The sequence below is a fragment of the Phascolarctos cinereus genome, unplaced genomic scaffold (assembly GCF_003287225.1).
Source record: "Phascolarctos cinereus isolate Bilbo 61053 unplaced genomic scaffold, phaCin_HiC Scaffold_2;HRSCAF=192, whole genome shotgun sequence".
NCBI lineage: Eukaryota > Metazoa > Chordata > Mammalia > Diprotodontia > Phascolarctidae > Phascolarctos > Phascolarctos cinereus.
The window spans coordinates 354,684,546-354,705,381 of record NW_027555625.1 but is presented as its reverse complement, the minus strand read 5'-3'; the positions used below and the strand labels follow the sequence as shown (position 1 = coordinate 354,705,381).

The 20,836-nt window shown below is 36.4% G+C and overlaps 1 protein-coding gene across 1 annotated transcript in view; it reads left to right on the top strand.

Moving 5' to 3' along the window:
• Positions 1 to 20,836, top strand: part of TDRD9 (tudor domain containing 9) — a 240,370-nt gene that overhangs the window by 90,882 nt on the left and 128,652 nt on the right. Inside the window, 2 exon segments of the mRNA XM_078150388.1 lie at positions 16,064 to 16,144; positions 18,698 to 18,862. Of these exon segments, the coding sequence (XP_078006514.1) occupies positions 16,064 to 16,144; positions 18,698 to 18,862 (246 nt within the window).

Sequence of the window (20,836 nt, the reverse complement as noted above, 5' to 3'; positions counted from 1 at the left end):
CACATATGTGTGTATACATATATGTACACGTGTAATACATTTATATATCTGAGTCTTAGAAGAGTTGTCCTTAATTTTGTGACATTTGGGAACAGTTTTAAAACTTAAGCTTATTTAAGTATGCATACCCCATTCTAAGAAAATTAGATATATGAAAAACTAAATTTATAAAAGAGATAAATTAAGGAGTATTTATTTACATCATAGGCAATTTCTTTGTAAAATCGAGAGAGTTGGATTTAATAATCTTTCAAGTCCTTTATATTTTTTAACCTATGATCCTTTCCCTTCTACCTTTCCTACTCATTTACATTGAATCTGAACTTTGGCTATGTCAGTGACCACTTTGATAGTCCATTTTCCAGTCCATTTTTCTGCACCTTGATTTCTCCTGCCTTCATACCTAGCCTTGACTTCATATAGCATATCCCAGCTTAATAAATGCTTGTGGAATTTCATGCTCTGCCAGTTAGATGATTTAGCCAACCATTTTATTCTCATCAGTGCTGAAATGTTTGAGAGACTTCATGGGCTCTGTCAGATTGTTCCACTCTTAGTGTTGATGGATGAAGCCACAAAATTGAGCTGATTTTATCCACAGTAACTTTCCGGTACATCATCTCATCTGGGTACTTGATGTTGCCAGTGATTTTTTATTCTTATGAACTGTCTGTCTTATTTCCCAATGTTTGAGGGTTTTTTTTTCCTTTAAGGCTCAAGCTGTACCTCCCCTGCTCAAACTGTTAGAATACGTGGCCTAATTTTTCCATTTCTTTAAAAATATACCCTAATTTATAAACTGAACTGTCTAAAAATGATCAAATATGCTAAGTGAAAAATAAGAGCATACATAAATCCTAAATGTATTGAACAGTAAAAGAATTAACACTAGATATATTGCAAGTAACAAAGTACGTTTGCTCTCTATCCTCTTAGGAGTCCGGTTGAAATTCCATCTTTGGCTTTGTTTTCTTTTTCATATGAAGTTGTTGTCAGTGTATTGCTGTTCTCAACCCGTTAACCTTTGCACAGGTCTGTCTATGTTAATATGTTATCCATCTTCATATTTATAATTTTTAAAGTTCCTAAATATGCAAAGGACCTTTCTCCTAATTCCACTTTGATTTGATTCTTGTTAAGTGTCATATAAGCATGTAGATGATTTCTGTGGCTTCAGTTTATATTTTAGTATAGCTTTGATCAGTGGAATTTTACAATTTCTGAAGGTTAAAATTGAGCATCATCCCTTAGAGGGCAGTGAAAAGTTTCATCATTAAGTATGCGTAGACAGCAACAAGGAACTAGAAAAAAGAACAGGAATAAAGGATATTAAGTATGTATACCAAAGTCACCTCTCCCGATACCCGCCAGTATGAATAACTATTCTGTGTGGTTTCTGTGTCCATGTCAACTAAAAATAATAGCTTATGACCCCCAATGAATGGTTTAATTTTTCTGTAAGCAGCCAAAAGAAACAATTAAAAAAGCAAAGACATTTAATGAGGTAGCATAGTAAAATATTTGCTACAGGCCATTCTCCCCATGAACATAGGGAATACTCTCTTGTAAGTATTTGCAACATAACTGGGGAGAGTAAGCAAGCCTAGGGATCACACATGGGGGCCCTCTGGGACACAACCTAAGAGGAGGAGTTGGAGACTGACCTGAGAAGAGGTGCTGCATATACAGGCAGTATTCAAATGAAGAAATGGAAGTTAGCAACAATATGAAAGAATTTTCTCAATAATAAAATATTGAGAATATAAATTAAAGCAAAAATTTCATACCTGTCAGATTAGAAAAGATGACAAAATTTTGTAAAAGACACATTTTAAGAAGGATATTAATACTCTGCAGTGGTCTAGAGGAACCAGAATGGTGAATGACCTTGATATGAGACTTTGCTGAAGGAATTGAGTACATTTAAGCTGGAAAAAATAAGATTCAGGAGGAAGGTGGTAATTGTCTTCAGATATTAAAGGGCTTTCATGTGAAGAAGCAGTTAGATTTATCTTGTTTGTTTTAAGAGGGCCATGCCAGGAACAGTGGGTAGAAGTTACAAAGTATCTCAGCTTCCAAGATTAGAGCTGTGCTTAATAGAATGAAATGTCTTGAGAGGTGCAGGGATCCCTCTCCCATTGAGGTCTTAGAGGGGAATCCTGGAGGAACCACTTGTTGCATATGTTCATAGTAGAGATTTCCTATTGTGTATTTTTTTTTTTTGGACCAAATGGCCTCTGAGGTCCCTTTAAATTTAAAAAAAAATAGCTTTGTCAATCAGTTTCTCTTACTCTAATGCTAGAAGTTATGTTCTTTTATTTGTAATACTTTTCTGCAGTGTTTATTTTTTTTTAATAAACACTATTCTCTGACAGTTTTCATGTTTTCTTAACAGCTATTTTTTCTTGATTTTGAGAAATTTGAATTATTTTAAAATACTGCTTTTTATGGGGCTTTTTTTTTTTTGCCAGTTCCAAGGCTTCTTGAAAATTGGCTCTGAAAACTTGAAAAGTTAAATGTTTCTTAAATTGCCCATCTCTTGCCTTCATGTAACATACGAAGCTTTCCTAGTAGATAATTCTGTGTTCATGACCCATACTTAATTTTATATTTTTTTGTTCTTATTTCTCTGATCATCTGTGAATCTCACTGATGTTTCTTTGTTCATTAGTTCTGTTGTTCTTCTTAATTTTGGGTTGTTTACAGGCTGTTGGCATTTAAGTATATTGTATTTGGAGAGAACTAAATTTTGGACTCTTCATGGCAGTCCTTTGATATTTTTTCTTTCTGTTTTTCTATTTTTTGTTTTTGTCAATTCTAGAATGTTTTCTTGAGTGGTATGTTTAGATTCTGATGTTGCTTCATCTTGATTTACCTCTTAGGGCTGTCACTTGTTTTTGCGTGTTTATTAATTTTACTTGTTTTTTCAGCTAGTCCACAATGCTTGTAATTCTGTTTTCCTGCTATAGTTAGTCTGGTGTTGATTATTTTTGTTGTTTAAAAAAAAAGGATGTTTTTTATTATGTTTTCCATATTGGTCATTAAAATTTTTTTATGTTTTTAAAGCCTCTTTTAATATAATTTTATTACCTTTTAAAAAAAACTTTCTACAAGTTCTTATTTACTCTTTAGATTTTCTTATCACTGTGTTCTTGCTTACCTTCTTTAAATGTGTCACAGTTACAGCTGAGAAAATCTTTTGTCATAGTTTTCTTTTTTTCTATCTTCATTACTTCTGGCATTTTTACTTTTTTATTGGTTAAGTGGAATTAAAAAAAAATTAGGGTATTTTGCTTTACTTGCTTTCTATTTTGGTGGGGTTTTATGGCATTTCTACTTGTATGGGACAAGTGAAAGTTTCTCATATGAAATGGAAGCTATGCTCCAAAAATTTAGTTAAGGCTTTAGCATTAGCTGGGCCTAAGTTTCTTTTTCCTGTAAATCATATAATAGGTGCATATACCAGCTGCCCACCCCATCCCTTGTTTTGTAACCATCACCCCAGCCTTATCCTTACCAAATAAGGCAATCTTCCAGCTTCCAAGCTTGGTCTGGGTAAAACCTATCTCTTGGGTTCTAAATATAGATTGTAAGGTCTCTTGCCTCAACCAATGAGGATGAAGAGATTGAGGTAAATAAGTGGGGAGGGGGGTTTCTTGGAGTGGTTTGTCTAAGGGTATATAACTGATTTCTTGCTGTTGTATCTTGCCTCACTACTTCAGTCTGCCTGGGGTAGGTGATACCCAACTCCCTCGCGAGACTTGCGAGAATAAAACTTCTGTTTTCTACTGAGAGAAACCTCTGAATTTTTATTTGGGTAGGTGGTCTCAATCCCACTCATACTTTTTGTTTTCTGACTGTCTTTGAACCTTTCATTCCACCATCTTGACTGGAAAGCTGAGCCCATGCTGTTTAGGAGACGTTTGAGACTATTAGAGGGGAACTTACTGAGCATTCCTCTACTCCTCTGAATTTCTTGATATCGTCCCTGTTTCTCATACTTCCTTCATATCTGAGAGAAAGAAGTATGTCTACACTTATTTTGAGGATAAACATATGCCCTTGTTCACCACATACTGTCTCCTTTCCATTTGTCTTTGAATGTCATTAGGTCTCAAGTCTTTGTCTCCCAAACAACCCTTCTACTTCCTGTCCCATCCCTTGTCTCCTTTATAGTCATGCTTTTTTTTTTTGAAGGGGGGGAGAGAAGAGTTGTTGTCTGTTTGATGCCTTTAGTTTCTCATCAGTACTCTCTCTCTCTTGAAAATTGAGCCTTCATTACTACTGCTCTAATGTAATTCTTCTTTCTCAATGTTCTCTGGTGACTTTTTTCTTTTTTAAAGAAGTATTTTATTTTTTCCCAATTATGTGTCCAGACAATTTTTAGCATTCATTTATACAAGATTTTGAGTGCCAGATTTTTCCTTTCCCTTCTTCCCCTCTCTTCCCTTCCCTCCTCTCTTCCTATAATGGTAGATAATTTGATATGGGTTATATATATGCAATTATGTAAACCATTTCCATATTAGTCACAGTTATGACAGAAGAAACAGATCAAAAGGAAAAAAGGCAAAAAATAAAAGAAGGGAAAAAATATGCTTTGATTTGAATTCAAAGTCCACTAGTTCTTTATCTGGATGGGGAGAGCATTTTCCATTGTGACTCCTTTGGATCATTGTGTTGCTGACACAAGCTGAGTCATTCTTAAGCTTTTGACTTTTTTCTTTTTAAATTTTTTTGGATATATTTTATTTTTGTATCATCTAAATTTTCCTGTGTATTCCTACCCCTCCTAGAGAGCCATCAAATATAACACTTTAAAAAAAAAGAGGAGAAAAATTGAAAAAAATCTGAAAATATATGCAGTGTTTTACACCTGTCAACCTTCCACCTCTGCAAAGGAGTTGGATAAAGTTCTTCTGATAGCACTTCTTTGGGACCAGGCCTGTTCTTTTAATTCTACAGCATTTTGATTTGTAGTGGTGGGTCTGTCTGTTTATGATGTTATAGTCGTATATATTGTTTTATTAGTTTGGTTTACTTCACTTTGTATTAGTTAAGTGTTTCTGTACTTCTCTATAGCCATCCTATTTTTCATTTATCATAGCCCAGTAATACTCCACTATTATTTAACGTACCACAGTTGTTTAGCTGTTGTCCAGTTGATGGACACGTACTTTGTTTCAGTTCTTTGCTACCATAAAAAGTACTGCTATAAATATTGGCATACATGGAGACTTTTTTTAATCTCTAGGGAAAAGGATATGAGCATTTTAATTGCTTTATTGACATAATTCACATTACTTTCCAGATAACGATATACTAGTTTGCCCATCTTTCTATGACCTCTTTTACGTTTGACCGTTCTAATTTTTTTTTTTTTGGTCTGTGCCAGATTTCTGGTCACCAGATAAAACCTCAGAGTGTTTTGTTTTGCATATCTCTTACTCTTAGTGATCTGGAGGATTCTTTCATATTGTTGTTAGTAATCTGTTTTTTGTTTGTTTTGAAAACTTTCATATCCTTTGACCCACCAGGGACTTTCTAATGATTTTTTTGGGGGGGTCTTCCTCTTAGAAGCATTTCCTGTACACACAGAAGTGTACTTCTTGCTTCTGGATACTCTCTTGTCACTTATGTTTTTAGATTTTATTCTCTCACTGTTAATTTTTCTGAATATTTCATTGTTTCCTTGATCTCTTTTACTGGATCCTCATTCTGCCCATTTCTGAATCTCTTAAGATATAGATAATTGGAAAGTCCAAACCCGTATTCTTAACCTTGTTTTGGAGTTTGAGGCCTTCTTTGAAATCATGAATGGTTAATTTTGACTTTGTTTGCCAGCTTCTGGCACAACGTCTTGCATGTAGTAGTTGCTTAGGTGTTTAATAAAAGGTGGGGTGGGTACTATTTCTACTGTGGCATTAGCAGATCTGCCCAGATGTGCCATCAGCACTTCAAACTCATGTGTATTCTAAACTGAAATAGTATTTCTCTCAATCCATTCTCCCTTCTGCCTACACTCATTTTGTCAGTTGCACTATTCTTCCATTCCCACTGCCACGTCACTGATGTTTGAAACTTCATGTTTTTGTTTCCTCCTTTCCTTCTTTTTTTGTAGCTGTAGGCAGCAAAAAGTCTTACCACGAATTCCACAAAGCTGTTGTTTGAACCAGGAAGAAACTTTATTAATGGCCTGGCCACACTGGGTGTCCCACATGTGGGCACACACGCGTAAGCAGATACACAACTTTTTATTCCTTGGTCCCAATTCGGATTTCCTTCCCCCGTTTTCCCACTGACTGGGTACTATAGAGGTTACAGACTATCCAGAGCGCCTAATTTCCTTATTATGACCCAGCCCCTGTTCCCATCTCTCACTCCCCACAATTTGGTGACCCAGGCTCTTATTTGGGTGTGAAAACACCTCCTTTTGCTTGGTCTGTGGCTATGTTAATATTCTATCCTATCCTGTACCTAACCTCAGAACAGGTTTTTGCTGGTTAGTCTATTCACCCGCCAGTGGTGTTTTCTTATTCTCATTTATGGCATTTCTTAGATTTTAGGTGACTTTTGTGGAAATGAAAATTACCTATTTCTCACATAGCCATTTAGTTATTAAGGCCTGTTGATTCTTCCTCTTCGTCATCTTCTAACCCCTTCTTGGTATTCTCATTGCCTCCACACTCGTTAAGGACCTTGTTTTCACTCATGTGGACAGCCATTTCCTTTGTTATTTAACTTTTGGCCACATGGGAGTGACTCAGCCACGTACAACAGGTACACAACACATCCCTTGTGTTCTGGCTTTCTATCCTTTCCTTTGCTCAAAGCTTATTCCACCTCTTTTTTGTTTTAAATTGCTAAATGGAATGGTCTTTTCATTCAGAATTTAATTGGCTATTGTGTTTCAAGTACTGTGGTAGATTCTGGGGTAATAAAGACAAAATGATCTGGCCCTCAAAGAGCTTATATTCTTTTGAGGAGATAGTGATATTGAGACCCCTCAAAGACTGGAAGTACAGGATGGGGTTGTCTGAATGAACTCACAGACTCAAATGTTCTTTAAATCAAGTTGGCAAAAAGTTTATTGTTACAGTTTTCAGTGGGCAAGGATTCTTAAGGAACCTGTGACCTTAGAGGGGTACAGTTAAAGTTTATATAGGATAAAATATAACAAAACGTGTCAAATTCGCTAACTAGGTGATTCAGGGCAGAATTAGGGAGTGGTTAAGGAGTGGTCAGTTCTTAAAGGAACATGCACTTTTTGTATGTACTGAGCAGGTGTTTTATCCAGAGATCACTAGGAAAAGCCTACAAGGGGGGCCACACGGAGGTGTGGTTTTAGGCCTGCTACTTCACTAAGTTAACTAGAGATCAGGGGTAACTAAGAGTTGTCCATTCTGCCACCAGTCCATGTCTTGCTTGACAAGATAGATGGAGGGAGTGTACATATGTCTTAGGTATAGAATACAGATAATGAGGAGTCCAGGATGTAGATAATGAGGTAGGGCAGTAGTATAGATAGTCCAGTGGGTAGGAATATCTTTATGACCCAGTGTAGAGCCAGTTCAAACTAATAATTCCTTCTGGTGCTGTTTGTAACTACACCAGGGAAAGAGATAAGTGTCTTGCTGGGGCCCACTCATGGGTAATTGCTAGGCACAGTGTCCTTGGGCTGGGGAGAAACTGCCAGAGACAGTGTTTCTGAGGCTAGGGAGAAATTGGGGTCCAAACACAAGCATCCAAGCACCCCATCAATGTAAAATTATATACAATACATGTAGTGAGTTTGCTTTGGCTCTTTCTCCTAGAGATAGTTTGGCTACATCTGCCCGTCAGAATTCCAGAGGGTTAACCTGGGAGGTCTGCTTGGCTCTCTGTTTACTGCTATCAGCTTGAACCTCTATGAGCTGCATTCCCCACACTCTTTGTGAGGTGCTAAAGACTAGCACGTCAGTTACATTTAAATACTTAAACGCCGTTTAGCTTTCATAATGGGATATTTAATACAAAGATACAGGAAGACTATTTCCCTCAGTACTATAGATTTTATTCTTCCTCAGACTATCTCTCTTTGGGGGAACAGAGAGGGAATAGGTTCATAATTTAGCCCGGATTCTACGTAGTATTGGTCCCACCAAGTTAATGTCCAGATGCAGAATGACTGACAGTTGAGTCTCCATTTCAGCTTCCACTGGCTTTGGCCAAGAAAGTCTCTCTTGAAGGGACACTCCATGGTCCTCTGGCTGTCATTGCTGGCTGGCTCTAAAATCTAGCCTAGACTTCTACCCCCGGCCTACTGTGGCTCTCCCCTCCAGTCTTTCAAAATTTCTAGTGTCAGTCCACCCCCTTTACCTTGAATGGAAAAGAGCAAACACAGAGGCCAAGGACCCCAAGTACCGCGGGGTCTTGGGTGGAGGAAGAAGGTCAGAAGGCCTCTCACTTCATAGTGTGGTCTCGCACTGGATGCAGTTTGTGTACAAAGACATCACCAAATTGCCCAGAAGCCAAGGAAGCAAAAAAAGGAGCGGCTGCTGCGGCCCGGGCCTTTTAGAATGTCCCTGCAGAGCATCCTTTTCACCCTTTGGCTAGCTAACCAGAACCAGTTAGAGACTGTCTACACATGTTGTCTACAAAGGAAATGCCCGGTAATTATAGGGATAGGGGAGGCAGTAGCAGCCATGGGGATCAGGAGAGGTAACTTTATTGGTAGAAGGAGAAAGTGAGCGAAAATTCAAAGGAAACTGGATTCTGAGAGTCAGAGATGAGGAGAGACTGCCTCGTAGGCATTTAGGAGAGCCATTTTTGCAGAGTCAGTCTTGCTAGGGCTGGGGGGTAGATACCCTGATAATGACTTGGTGTCATTTCTTTCTCTCCTGCTCTTGTTTCAGGGCGCTTTTGGCTGTGTTCCCTTTCACTTTGGGGAATTAGTGACTAGAGCTTCAGTTCTACTTAGTCACTTAATACTCGGTAGTTTTTATGAAGGGATATGGCAGAAACGAAGTACAAAACGTGTCTCCCAGCATTTCATAGAGTCTCCTCTACATAGGAAGGTCAAGTCTAAAGGCAGCCTTGCTGCTTGATGAGAGCTTGTTTCAGTTCCTGTTGAACTGGGACCTTGAAGATCATTCCTGAAAGTTACTCCTTGTTCCTTGGGCCTTTGATGCTGTTTAGACAACTAGACTCTGAGAATTCTGGGGTGCTGAGGTGCCCTTTAGAGCATTTGAACTTCTAAGGTCATAGGCTCTGCTTCCTTCCCTGGTTGCCTTGAATAGAAGAGACACTGAGGTTCCCCTAAATGGGGCTGAAGCAAAAATGCCAGTGGCTGAGCCTGATAGGCCTTTTAAAAAATATTTATTTTTTCTAATGGGACCTTTTGAATGCCTTCATAGTCTGTTAAAGAATCTTCTGTTTACTACATGGTTAACTGACTAGAACTGGCAGTGTTCTCAGGTGCTCTGTATCCTCTCCAAGACGTGTCTATTCTCTATCATCATGCCTTTCTCGAAGCAGAAAGGAGGCTTCCCTGAGTGTCTGTGTCAAGACACTATTAGGCAACGGATAGAGCACCGGCCCTAGAGTCCGGAGGACCTAAGTTCAGATCCTGCCTCAGACACTTACTAGTTGTGTGACCGTGGGCAAGTCACGGAACCCCAGTTGCCTCAAACAAACAAACAAGACACTATTAGGAGCACTGTACATGTGCAAGACTCCATTATAGTAGGAAGAGACTTGAGGCAGGGAGAGCATTAAGAAAATTATTTTATGATAATCATGGGGAGTGATGAGGAAATGAATTGTATTCGTGGAGAGAAGGAAATACATAGTAGAGATGTTGTGGAGGTAGAAACAACAATATTTGGCAAATGATTGTGTATATGTGGTGCATCAGAGTGAAGTGTTGAGGAGGTTGTAAACCATGGTAAGTGGAAGGATGGATGTGCCTTGATAGAAATGGGGATGTTTGGAAGAGGGGTGTGTGTGGTGAATGATGATGAAGCTATATTTGGAATATTTGAGTTTGAGATGCCTGTAGGGCATCCTGTTTTAAAGATCCAGTTGGATATGTAGATTTGGATGTCATCTATCTACGTTGACATGTTGCTCAAACATATGGGAGCTGATAAGATCACCATGTCATAGTGAAACCTTCTGTACCATTTCATGTGGTTGGCCGCTCCCTCTACCTGCATATTTGTTTCCTTACCTGAGTTTTCACAGCACTGCTTTATGTTGGTTCTCTTCCTTGGTCACCTTTGTAGGGTCATTCTCCATGTCCCATATGTGGATATATTCCCATGATATCTCTTCTCTCTCTGCATTTTCTGTTGGTGGTCCTCATCCATGTCTATGTAGATGACTACCGTAATCTAGATATCCAGTAATCCTTGTCTCTCTCCAGAGTCCAAGGTCCACGTTACAAATTGTCAGTTAGACACCTACACTTGGGTGTCTCATATCTAATTCAGACTCCAAATTTCCAGATCAGAAGCATCATTTTCCCCTTAAACCTACCCCTTTTCTGAACTAACCCATTTCTTTCTTTTTTCCCGCGACTTAATAGTGTTTTTTTTCCAATTACATGTAAAGCTAGTTTTCAACATTCATTTTTATAAGATTTTGAGTTCCAAATTTTTCTCCCTTTTCCCCTCCCCAAGACAGCGAGTAATCTGACATGGATTATACATGTACAATCATATTAATCATATTTCCACATTAGTCATGTTGTGAAAGAAGAATCAGGAAAAGAAAAAACCACAAGAAATAAAAAAAAAACAAAAAAAAGTGAAAATAGTGTGCTTTGGTCTGCATTCAGACTTCTCCATAGTTTGTCTCTGGATGTGGATAGCATTTTCCATCTTGAGTCTTTTAGAATTATCTTGGATCATTTTATTGCTAAGAAGAGCTAAGTCTGTCATAGTTGATCATTGCACAATGTTGCTGTTACTGTGTGCAGTGTTCTGCTGGTTCTGTGCACTTCATTCAGCATCAGCTCATGTAACTCTTTCCAGGTTTTTCTGAAGTCTGCCTGCTCATCATTTCTTATAGCACAATAGTATGCCATTACATTCATATGCCACAACTTGTTTAACTGTTTCCCAGTTGATGGGCATCCCCTCAATTTCCAGTTCTTTACCACCACAAAAAGGGCTGCTATAAATATTTTTGTACATGTGGTTCTTTTCCCCTTTTTTATGATATTTTTGGAATATAGACCTAGTAGTGGTATTGCGGGATCAAAGAGTATGCACAGTTTTATAGCCTTTTGGGAATAGTTCCAGATTGTTTTCCAGAATTGTTGATCAGTTCATAACTCTGTCAGTAATGTATTATTGTTCTAATATGTTCCAAATGTTTCAAATTTCCCACTTCTTCTCCAGTATTTGGAATTTTTCTTTTTCTGTCATATTAACCAATCTGGTAGGTGTGAGGTGATACCTCCGAGTTGTTTTAATTTGCATTTCTCTTATAATTAATGATTTAGAGGATTTTTCATATATTTGTAGATAGCTTTAATTTCTTCATCTGAAAACTGCCTTTTCATATCCTTTGACCATTTATCAATTGAGGAATGACTAGTATTCTTACAAATTTGAATCAGTTCTTTGTTTATTTGAGAAATGAGGCCTTTATCAGAAATACTGGCTATAAAAAAAAAAGAAGTTTCCCAGTTTTCTGCTTTCCTTCTAATCTTGGTTTGCATTAGCTTTATTTGTTTATGGTTTTTTATTAATTAATTTATTTTTAGTTTTCAACAATTACTTCCATAAGCTTTTGCATTTTAGATTTTTTCTTCACTTCCTCCCTCCTTCCCTAATACAGCGTGCAATCTGATATAGGCTCTACATATACATTCCTATTAAACATATTTTCACATTAGTCATGTTGTAAAGAAGAATTAGAACCAATAGGAGGAACCACACACAGGAAAGAAGAAACAAAACAAAACAGAAGGAAAAAAAAAAGAATAAATGGTATGCTTCGATTTGCATTCAAACTCCACAGTTCTTTCTCTGGATGTGGATAGCATTTTCCATCATGAGACCTTTGGAGATATCTTAGACCCTTGCATTGCTCAGAAGAGCTTAGTCTATCAAAATTAGTCGTTGCACAACATGACTGTTACTGTGTACAGTGTTCTCATTCTGCTCGCTTCACTCAGCATCAGTCCATGCAAGTGTTTCAAGGTTTTTCTGAAGTTTGCTTGCTCATCATTTCTTATAGCACAATAGTATTGCAGTACATTCATATACCACAACTTGTTCAGCCATTACCCAATTGATGGGCATCCCCTCAATTTCTAATTCTTTGCCACCACAGAAAGAGGTGCTATCAATATTTTGTACATGTGGGTGTCTTCTCTTTTTTTTTTTTAAAGAAGAGTTCTTGCTTCTGCCAAATATACAAGATAGATAATTTTGAGAGCATTGAGGATGTGGTTAGTAATATACCTGAAAGAGAGGAAGACACCAAACACTTGGGGAAAAAAGTAATATAATGTTGTGACTTTAAAAAAAAGTCTGAGAAATATAAAAAATTTCCTGTCTCATCTGCTTGCTTTCCCATCTCTACAGATATCTTGTGATAATAACTGGTGTACATGTCAAGGGCATCCTTGATCAAGGTGTATGGAGGAAAACAGGCATTTGAGAAATATTATTCTACAGTAGATAATATTTTTACAGTTACACAGTTGATTGAGTACAAATTCTCTCTAAGCTTATTGTTTGAGTATTAAAAGGATTTTGAATAGTAAAATATCTCACCTTAAATAGTAGGAACTTAACATTCTGATGTGAGGAGATAATATGCAAGGACTATAGTGGTTAGGGAGGAATACTTTGGTCCTGAGAATTACCAGGAATGTGAGTGGGACTTTAGGGCAGTATGTTGATATACTCCATCCAAGAACAATGGCAGAGTCGATTTGATCATAGTTCACAGTTTCATATGTTGGTGGGGAAAAGAAATAGGTTGTTAGCATGGGAAAAGTGGCACTGAGGCAAAGGCCAGAGATTTGGGAGTAAAGAGAGGTGTGGTAAGGGCTTTTCTTGAAATAGTAGTCTGGGAGAGGCAGTTACAGATCAGGGGAGTGGAACGTATGTTGTATTATATGGTTATGTCTATATAGATGTTGTTTTTAATTAGGTGTGTACATATTGTATCCTTCTAGTAGAATGTAATACAGCTTCTTGAGAAGCTTGACTGATTCATTTTTGACCTTATATCCCTGAGTACCTGGCAGAGTATTTGATACATAATAACTCTTTAATAAAGGCTTGTTGTTGTGAATTTATTAGATCTTTGGATAATGAGTCATCCTGACACAAATTTGATTCATAAACAAAAATGAATACATCATTTGAAGTGATGCAGATAATACCAATAATATTGGGACTGAGGAACAAATATCAATATAATAGCTGATGTTTGTTTACCACTCATTTTTGCATTGTCTCTTTTGTGGTTTTTTTTAGGGAAGTGGACTTTCAGCTATTGGCCCAAAGGACAAAATGGCTAACATCTTATAGTCATCCTGCGACGGGAATTAAATTTTAAATATTACTTTTATCAGTTTGAAAATGTTATTGTAATAATGATTGATCTTAAAAACACAATAGGTGTCAATAAAGCTAATTTTTAAATGTAATTTATTATAAATACAAAGTGCTTTTCACACTTAATATTTTGTCAAAAATGGAAGAAGGATTTTTTTTTTTTGTAGATTTGAATTATTATGGTTACCAAAGTAGGCGGCTCATTTAGGTAGTGTTGGGCCTGGAGTCAGCAAGGCTTGAGTTTAAATCTGGCCTCGGACACTTATTAGCTGTGTGACCCTGAGCAAGTCACTTAGCTTCTGTTTGTCTCAGTTTCTCATTGGTGCAATGGGGATAAATAATAGCACTCACTTCCCAGGGTTGTTGTAAGGATCAAATGAGATGAAAATTGTAAAGCACATAGTAAGTGCTGTATCAATGTCAGCTATTATTATCGTTATTAGTAAAGTATATAGTTGATGAAGTGCCTTGCTCACAACCAATCTTTTGAAATATCTAATACAGGCACTGAGGCTCAGAGAAGTGGCATCACTTGTGCATGGTCTCACCGCTTCTCAGTGGCAGAATAGGGGCTTAATCCCAGGGCTGAAGATTCCACATCCAGTTTTCTTTTCATTTGATTTTACTGCTTTTTTTAGGGTAGCCTTGCTGGAAGCATTGTCCACAGACCTCTGTCAGTTCCCACAACCCTTTCCATGATGTCAAAACTATATTCATAATAACACTGTGCTATTAGTAGCTTATTTAAATATTTCTCCTTTTTCCAACTGTGTATTTGTGTGAGACCATGTTTTCTTCATGCAATTCAAATAAAATATCACAATAGATTGTATGTAGGAGCAGATATGAGAATCTACTTGTCTTCTATTAAGCTAGACAAATTTGCAAAAATACGTAAAACACTGCTACTTTTTTTTTTTTGGTGAGGGCAATTGGGGTTAAGTGACAACTAGTGAGTGTTAGGTGTCTGAAGCCGTGTTTGAACTCAGGTCCTCTTGACTCCAGGGCTGGCACTCTATCCACTGCGCCACCTAGCTGCCCAAAATAATGCTACTCTTGCCACTAAATTTTGTCTCAGAAAATAGTTATGTCTTCATAAAAAAATGTTATTTATGTTAATGTGTAAAGGATTTATTGTTATTTTAGCATGATTAATAAATTAAAAAAACACTAAATTTAATGTCAATATGGTAAGTATTGATAGATATAAATGATGCAATTAAAAGCTCTTTGGGGGTAGTTACTAATTTTCAAAAATGTGAAAGGATCCTGAGACCAAAAAGGTTAAGAACAGCTGGTTTAGAGCATCATTTGCTTCTCTGTAACATAATTGTCTGAATTATAATGGATGGCTTTGTCAGTTGTTCATGATTACCTCCCACAAACTATTACGACTTTAAATGTGCCTTCTCATTCCCTGCTCTCCTGCTCTCCGTGATCCTCACCAACGTCATCCACTTTCTCTAAGATTTTAGTTTTCTTCATTTTTCTTTCTCACCTAAATGCTTTGTTTTGGTTGATACCAGCCTTGTACCAGTTTTTTGGGGGAGGCAGAACTGCCAGATGTGATCGTGACCTTTCAAGGCCAGATGGTTCTATGGAGTACGAAGGAATAAAAGATTTTTAGTTTAGAAGAAATTGCTTTTTTCTGAGTAGTTTGCTTGTGTATTGACAACTGTGGAATCCTATAATTAGAAGGAAACTCACCTCATCTAGTGTAGCCATTACCTGAGCAGGAAGTCCTTCTACGGTATCTCCCACAAGTAGTATGTCACTTTTGCAGAGGTCTTCTTTATTGGCCAGAGTTCTGACCTCAGGTCATAGGATCATAGATCTAGTAGATACCTCAGTTGGCCATTTGGTCTGATTCCTTCATTTTTACAAAGAAGGAAACATGCCCAAGAAAGTTAAGTGACTTGCCCAAGGTCACACAGGTACTAAGGGTTGGGTGAGGGGGCATATGGTGGAGGAGGTGTGGTCGAATTTGAAGTCTGATCCTTTGACACCAGAGGTAGTACTCTTTCTGCTGTACCATACTTCACCTTCCTGAGTCTGCCTGTCATCGGTGTGACAACATTTCGCCCCATCCCTCATGACTTTATATCGGTGTAGGATGTGATAGATAATGGAAGAAGGTAATGTCTTGCTCACATCCTGAAATTAGACTGACACTGTCATGGCTTATACCTGTTTAAAGAAAGTGTTTAGACTAAGATTGACATTGTATGAAGGCAGAGATATTTTACAGGCAATATCTGATCTCACATCAATCCTGGGACCCTTTTCCTGTTAGACCTGTGGCTTAATGTCAGTTACAACCTGTTAGCTAGCAGGTCTGGTAAGTGATACTTCATACATGGAATGTGGCAGAGGGATAGGGATTGGACTCCAATGAATTAATGTACCAGAGTGAAAGACATCTGATGCCTTGTTTTCTTTCTCTAGCAATGTCATAGCTGGTACTTGATGCCTAATGTTGTTATCTTTATGTTTTTTCTCAGGTACACGAACGTACAGAGGAAATGGATTTTCTCTTGTTGGTTGTCCGCAAACTTTTAAGGACAAACTCACGTTTTGTGAAGGTAAGCATGACTTTTCTGAATATAATATAATGCTCAAGGTCAGATTCTATCATTGTCTTTCCCTTTTTATTTTACCTGAGTTTAAATTGAAAATGGAGACTTATCAAACTCGATAACATGTAAAGTATCCTAGTTCTTATGAGGAAGCAAGCTAGAGGGTATTTTCCTGTGACTATGGTAATGTGTTTTGAGTACTTTTAAAATAAAATTGCATTAATGTCTAAAATTGGCTTCAGGCTATAGAAAAATCTAATGATAGTTGACTGTAATGAAATGCTTGAGATTAAAGACTTGTCTTTGCTGGACTGAATGCTTTAACGTAAAGGCACAGGAATGAATTTAAAGGTTAGCATTAAGTATTAAATGACAGCAAACTGTAATTAAATGCAAATAACTGTAAATGTGGTACTATTGAAGAGACTTTATACTACCTATTAGACTTATTTTATACGTTCCCATTTCATGGACATTGTCCTCTAGTCAAATTGACTTAGTCCTAGCTTGTCCTTGAAGTCTTTGTTCCATCTTGACAACTTTGTACATGTCCCCCCATACCTGGAATATATTCCCTTCTCACTTCTACCTCTTAAAATCTTTGACTTCCTTGAAGTCATCTCTCAGGTGTTACTTCCTACATAAAGTCTTTCCCATTTCCTGTTCATTTGCTCCTCAAATGACCTAATATTCATGTATCTATTAGAGGCATGCTGTTATCCCCCCAGTAGAAATTTATGTTCCCTGAGGACTGAGAACTACCATGTTTTGTTTCTCCTCTTTGTGCCTTGTCCATGGGAGATGCTTAAGCATCCAACAAATGTTTATAATGGGGATATTTTAATATGATTTCTAGTTCACTTATTTGGACTAGCTGGGGGGGGGAACAAGCATTTTTTAAGGGCCTACTGTGTGTCAGGTACTGTGCTAAATGCTTTAAGAATATTATCTTACTTGATTAAATGAGAACTAAGTTAAATTAGTGACCACTCTGAATTATATAGAACACTTCAAAAGACATGAAAGTATATAGTTGCTCATTTAGGGGAACTTACTGTATTAGAACCTTCTCTTGCAGAGATCTGTAGGGGAAAACATTTTGGAATGATTGGCAATTGGCATTTCAGTACGTAGACTCATGCTTCTAAGTGATTTAGGAATGTTTGAAAATTATTATTTTAACTAACTTAGAATTTCTCATTTGAAATATTCTAGGGGTGAGGAGCCTATAGCCTTGAGGCCATATGTGGCCTTCTAGGTCCTCAAGTGCAGCTCTTTGACTTAATCCAAACTAATAATCCCCCTAATAAAAGGATTTGTTCTGTGGAACTTGGACTCAATTAAAAGGCTGCACTCAAGGGCCTAGAAGGCCACATGTGGCCTCAAGGCTGCAGGTTTCCCTCCCCTGGATGATACTATTCATTTAGCATATGATTTTTTTTTTCATAAAATAAGGCAACTGTGTGTTACAATGGTCACAAACTCTGAAATAATGGGATCCAAATTACTGAAGCTTATTTATAATGTCCTAAAGTAATAATAATAAACATTTATTTAGTCTTTCAAGATCTACAAAATCCGTTTCTCACAATAATCCTACGAGGTTGGAGAGCACAAGTTTCATCGAAACCTCCTTATTTGACAGAGAAGAAAATAAAGGGTCAGAGTGGTTAAGGACCTTGACCACAATTCTGGTGAACATCAGAATGAACAGTCAACTTGACCTCTGCCTTATACACAAGAGAACCAATTTTGTTACCTTTGGCTATATTATGAAATAATTGGAATACATATTAAGGGAATTAGAATTTTGAAATATGAATTTATGGGTGTTAGCTTTTTAACCACTTTTCTTTTGTACTTTTACCTTAAAGATAATGATAAAGTGCAGCTATTATACTATAAGGCTTTTGTTCAGTTTTTGACCATCTTTAGAATGTCATTTTATAAGGATTTAATTCTTTTAAGCTTTGCAAATGTGTTTGAGATTATTTTAATTAATATAGTTGAAATGTATAATTGGTGTTCTCAAATCTTTGCATGGTGGCATTGAATTATCCATTAGGTCTACGCGCAGGGGTAAAGAAGAGAAATGTCAATTTCATCAGAAAAAAAAATTTAAATATTTATTTGTAGTCATGACTCAAAACATTGAATTTAATTGTTGGGAAAGTTTTGTTGCATTTTAAAATTGTTTTTCTGAAAATGTTTTGTGATTAAAGACTATAAAGTTTATCAGTTAGCTTAAATGGCACATAACTCAAATTTATAGGAAAAAGATTAATTTCTTTATGGCTTGGCAACATACCATAGGTAAATAGAATCAGCTAACAAATTCTAAAGTATGTCTGTGGACATACATAAATGGCTTCCCTTTCTGATAAATACAAAATTATTCAATTTGTTATGCAATACCAAAATACTTTGAAAACTAGCATAAAATATTTTATAAACTGTTCTTGTGATATGTTCTAAAATATTAAAAAGAAGTCAAGAAGTAAAAAGTAGGTGTTTTGATTAATTTTAATGATTGGTTTTTACTATGCCTTTTTAAAATAGGTAATTCTGATGTCAGCTACTATCAGTTGTAGAGAATTTGCTGACTATTTTGCTGTTCCAGTTCAGAACAAAATGAATCCTGCTTATGTGTTTGAAGTGGAAGGCAAGCCTCACACAATTGAAGAATATTACCTTAATGATTTTGTACATGTTAATCTTATGAAGGTATGTTGGAAAATGTAGTTTTTACTGTTAATTATTAGTCTGATGTCATATATATATCTGAACTAGGGTATGACAGCAAACTTATAGAGAGGCAGATACTTAGTGAGGAAGGCCCTCTGACTTATAATAATAATAATAATAATAATAATAATAATAATAATTATTATTATTATTATTATTTTAGTTTTAGGCAATTAGGGTTAAGTGACCTGCCCAGGGACACACAGCTAGTAAGTCAAGTTGGTTGAGGCTGGATTTGAACTCAGTTCCTCCTGACTTCAGGGCTGGTGCTCTATCCACTGCGCCACCTAGCTGCCGCCCCCCCCCCCCGATTTATTATTAACAAAAACTGTTGAGTAGTAGGTATTATGCATGTGCTCTCATGGTGTGTTTATATATCAGCGTGCTTACGGAATCCACTAATTGGTTCCACGCCCATTAGCATTGCCAGTTAGCTGGTATTTCTTGATGTCTAGTTTTGTGCCTTTCAGACATTTCTGACTATCTTCCGTTGGCATTTCTTTTCTTTAATACATCCCAGAATTCATGAAGACTGACTTTATACTAATGAATGAATGAATTCTGAAAAATAACATTTTATTTGATTGAACCAGCAGTTTAAGGAAGTAGGGAAGCATTTTTTTAAAACCAGCTTTAATTTCCAGTAGTGATATTGATATGGAATGGGCATAGCATTGTGGGCATAATGATAATGTAATATTCTAAAAGATCATAGTTGATTTTACTAGAAGAATTTCTGCCTCATGTAAAAATAAAGACTTTTATCTGAGTACCACAGTAAACTGATCATATTTGAATTGACGTAGGTCACAAATTGAGACTTACAAATTCTCCAACCTAATTATCTTTGTAAGGTCAGTAATGCCATTAAAATAAACTAGTGATTATAAATAGGAATTTACCATTTATAGATAATTTGCTCCATTATTTTTAACAACTGAGATGGTTTTTGATGCATGCTATAATGAAATCCATTTTTATGTGCATTGAACATTCATTGTTTACCTTTTATGTTCGAGACATCCTCCTTTTTAAATTAAAATTTAATTTTTATGAAATTAAACAACAAATAAAACCAGCATTTCCATATATAAAATATAATAGAAAAAGAGAACTGTATATAAATATAAAATCAAGAATTTCAAGGAGATCAAAGAAAGTAGAAAAAAATGCAGAAGTAGAAAAATGTTTATGATAGTTCTTTTTGTTACATCAAAGAGCTGGAAACTAAGTGGGGAGGGATGCCCATCAATTGGGAAAGGACTGAACAGAAAAGGGTTTAATTTGAGATCTGTCATTACTATGCCTCTTTTTCCAGTTTATTTTTTATGATTTCCCTTGAAATTCTCAACCTAATATTTTTGCAGATGAATTTTGTTATTTTCTTTCTTGCTCTCTAAAGTACTCCTTTGTTAGTTTGATTGGTGTTGCACTGAATAAGTAAATTAATTTAGGTGATATTGTCACTTTTATTATTGGCTCAGACTATCCAGTGGCAGTTACTATTTTACAATTGTGTATTTTTTCAGCTGTATTCATATGATTCCTGTCTGTGTCAGCTAAGATGAGCTCCCAGTGTTTTTATTCTTTTTGTTATTATTTTAGATGGAATATCTTCATGTTAAGTTTTCTTGGTAATGTAAATAGAAGTGTTACAATGATTCATGTGGATTTATTTTATATCCTGCAACTTTGAAATTAGTATTTCAGTTAAATTTTAATTTACTTTTTTGGGTTCCCTTGATGATTATATTATCTGGAAAATGAGATAGTTTTGTTTCTTCCTTGTCTTTTACTTATTCTTTCAATTTCTGGTTTTTTTTTGTCAACTAGTTAGCATTTCTAGCACTTTATCAAATTGATAATGAACGTCCTTGCTTTTATCCCCGATTGTACTGTAAAGTCCTCTATCTGGCCTTTATCCATTGCATGCAATATTGGTGCCTTGCTATA